Source organism: Sinocyclocheilus rhinocerous, unplaced genomic scaffold, assembly GCF_001515625.1.
Source record: "Sinocyclocheilus rhinocerous isolate Xijiao unplaced genomic scaffold, SAMN03320098_v1.1 scaffold35, whole genome shotgun sequence".
NCBI lineage: Eukaryota > Metazoa > Chordata > Actinopteri > Cypriniformes > Cyprinidae > Sinocyclocheilus > Sinocyclocheilus rhinocerous.
In genome coordinates, this window is record NW_015661991.1 from 1,057,850 (window position 1) to 1,061,464 (window position 3,615).

At 46.9% G+C, this 3,615-nt stretch overlaps 1 protein-coding gene across 1 annotated transcript in view; it reads left to right on the forward strand.

Moving 5' to 3' along the window:
- LOC107727083 (transcriptional enhancer factor TEF-1-like) overlaps window positions 1–3,615 on the forward strand; it is a 78,934-nt gene extending 75,319 nt beyond the window's left edge. Inside the window, exons 15-16 of the mRNA XM_016536846.1 lie at window positions 2,566–2,618; window positions 3,597–3,615. Coding sequence (XP_016392332.1) covers window positions 2,566–2,618; window positions 3,597–3,615 — 72 coding nt within the window. The remainder of the gene's footprint in view (window positions 1–2,565; window positions 2,619–3,596) is intronic.

Below are 3,615 nucleotides of genomic sequence, written 5' to 3' on the forward strand. Positions count from 1 at the left end.
CGCCGGAGACCGCTGCGCCCTGGAACACCGGCAGGGTTGGCAGACTGATCTCCTGAGGGCACTGAGGAGAGACGGGCACCGTGTAATGCGTTGTACACCGCTCTTCCACATAGGGAGCTAGCCATCAAAAAGTCCTAGGCCTTAGGCATCAGGACGTTCAAGACGAAGACTATCCAGCGAGAATGACGGTCCGCAGAACCTCCTTCTGCTAGAAGCCTTCGGCCTGGGAGCGCCACTCTGACTCTAGACTCTGCAGAGTACGAGAAGTGACACCCCCCAGAATGAGGGGCTGGAACACGGTAGGTTGGGACTGCTCCCGCCCAGCAGCCCCTGCTGACCGCCTCAACCTCCTCAGAGGAAGAGAGGTAAACGCTTTTATCCCAAGAGCCCCTGTATATCTAACTTCTCATAGTCAGATAAATACTTCATTTTATTCCTCAGAATTAAATGCAGTCAAACATGGGCGAGACGTCACGGGTGGGGTGACGTAGCAACCAGGAAGCATAAAAGAATTTGCGATGAAACCGGTGTCAGCTTCTAGGAGTGAAACAAGCGCTGGCAGGGATGCCGAAAGTATGGCCCTGACACGCAGCGTCTCGTTCCCTTTGGGGAACCATGGTTACATGCGTAACCTGGAGACATTCCCTCTCATAGTCAGATAAATACTTCATTTTATTCCTCAGAATTAAATGCAGTCAAACAACCAGACGAAATGATGTAATATACGCGTTGCCTCGGCAGCGCGCGAGCCGCTCAGTCACACAAATAATATCAATCTCCTCAGAGAAAGATGGCTGCAGCAGCGAGCTCTCACGGAGGTGGAAGAAACTGCAGCGCGGGCTTCCAAGCCTCGAGAACGAGCTCTAGATATAGGGAACACGGGTCAAGATAGGAAGAGCCGTCTCCAACCCGTCCGCCTGATCATGCGCGATCCCTGCGATCTCAGTCGCCGCCGTGCCTCAGCATCTGCAGGACCACAATCGCAAGATCACAGGCACGGACACACTCCTCGGAGCGTGCCCGGCGAGAGCGGAGACGAGAATGCCCACGCCGCCAGACTTGCAAATCCCTGCCTAGTGTGGAAGAGCACAACTAAGGCAAGAGAAAAGGAAGCCAGGAGTGGCTAAAGTAGGCGGGGCCGTCCCGAAGGCCAACTTCTGGAGGAGTGAGCCTTGACCCCCAAAGGAGAAGGGAGATCAGAGGACTCAAGGCTATGGAATAGCATCCTGATCCACCACTTAGCATAAGCTTCTCTGGCCGGAGGCCTCGGTCTCAGCGCACCGCAGAGGAAACATGTAAGAAGAGGGTGTCTTCCCACTGAATGGCCACCAAGAGGGGCGTGGTAGGCCGCAATGGCCGCCACGAAGACCTCTAGGGTGGAGTGGGTCAACCCTGCGGATAAACAGGCCTGCAGGAACTTCAAAACTGTACCAAACGGGCAGCTAGCTGGGTCAACCTGGCGGTCTCCGGACCAAGAAGTACAGTTTCCTCATAGAGGGAGCTCTGGATGGAGGATAATTAAATGCAGTCAAACAACCAGAGGAGTAAATACGGTCTGGTGAGTAAGATTCACATCAAAAACCGAATGATGTAATATAAGTGTTGCCTCGGCAGCGCGCAAGCCGCTCAGTCACACAAACAAAATCAATCTCCTCAGAGAAAGATGGCTGCAGCAGCGAGCTCTCACGGAGGTGGAAGAAACTGCAGCGCGGGCTTCCAAGCCTCGAGAACGAGCTCTAGATATAGGGAACACGGGTCAAGATAGGAAGAGCCGTCTCCAACCCGTCCGCCTGATCATGCGCGATCCCTGCGATCTCAGTCGCCGCCGTGCCTCAGCAGCAGCGGGACCGCAATCGCAAGATCACAGGCACGGACACACTCCTCGGAGCGTGCCCGGCGAGAGCGGAGCGCTTAACAGCGAGAAAAGCACAATCAGCCCCCCGAGAGCTGACTCTGCTCCCCATTAATGCTGCTCATTATAATATTAGGCATAATATGCTTGTGTAACTGATGCTTGTGCAACTGGCGAGCTCTTCGACGCCCTCCGTATCAATCTCGAAAGCGGGGCTGGCACCGTGAGAAACGCTAGTGAAGGCTCCCTCCTCAAAGAGAGCCCTCTGAGAGCGAAGCAAGGCAGTAACAAACGCTTGCAATGCGGGCAGTCAGCTCCCTCGAGAGCTGACTCTGCGTGCTTCGCTCCCAAGCAGACAACAAACAAACTGTGTGTATCCCCACCCGTAATGTAACGCGAGCAGGGAGGAACACACAGCCTGAAACGCTGCCTGCCCTCACCCTTGAGGTGTTTGGTTTTGTCTTGTGCTCTGACATGATTTCGCTTGACAAACAACACTAAATAAGACTCACAAACAGATATCAGACTGACACACACACAGAGTTAAATACAAAAAGAAATAAATCTTTTGTGCAGTAGTGTGGTATCACTATGAATGATGTTTTTTGCATTATAGTAACTGAGGGATGGTAGGCTTAATTTTTCTAAACATTTAGTAAAAATATGACCTGGATCCAGGATATGATCTCTCTCTCTCTCTCTCTCTGTTTCAGGTGGTAACAAACAGAGACACACAGGAGACCCTGCTGTGGAATCACTGTGCACTGTGTGTGTGTTTTTAAATAAATTATGAATACATTTATTGTAATGTTTTATTTTAGGTCAGCCTAGGTAATGATAGTTTGACAGAGATTACCATGGTGTACACTACCATTTAAGAGTTTGGCGTCTGTAGGTTTTTTCTTCTTTTTTTTACAGTTAAGTACAGTAATACTGTGAAATTTAATATTACTGTATAAATTAATTATATATTATAATATATATATATATATAGCTGTGCATGGCCTGTGTGTTCGAAGTGTCAAACAGCGAGCACGGTGCCCAGCATCACATCTACAGACTAGTGAAGGAATGAAGCAGCTCTTTCACAAAGACTCTGGACCTCAGTACAGTGGCAGTGCCTCTAGCTCAACACTCACTCAAGATGATTTTCTGTCACATTTGGGTGATGCTTATAATTATATATATATATATATGTTTTTTTTTTTTTTTTTTTTCCTTTATTAATATGTGTTTGACGTTTAACTGCAGCTGTAAATCGCGGTACAGTTGTATTATGTTTTAATACGGGAAAGAATGTCAAAGAATGCCGAATCAACATTCATTCATAGACTATACATATAAAGTGACAGTATCATTCAACTTAAAGGTTAGGTTGAGTTAGAATGAATCTGAAAACGACCTCATTTTGATTTTTTAATCTCGAAAGCATACACATCTGAAAGCGTATGGGTGCAGCCATAAATGTGACCCTGGAGCACAAAACCAGTCATAAGTAGCACAGGTATATTTGTAGCAATAGCCAACAATACATTGTATGGGTCAAAATGATAGATTTTTCTTTTATGCCAAAAATCATTAGGATATTAAGTAAAGATTATGTTCCATGAAGATATTTTGTAAATGTACTACTGTAAATATATCAAAACTTAATTTTTGATTAGTAATATGCAATGCTACGAACTTCATTTGGACAACTTTAAAGGTGATTTTCTCAATATTTTGATTTTTTTTGCACCCTCAGATTCCAGATTTTCAAATAG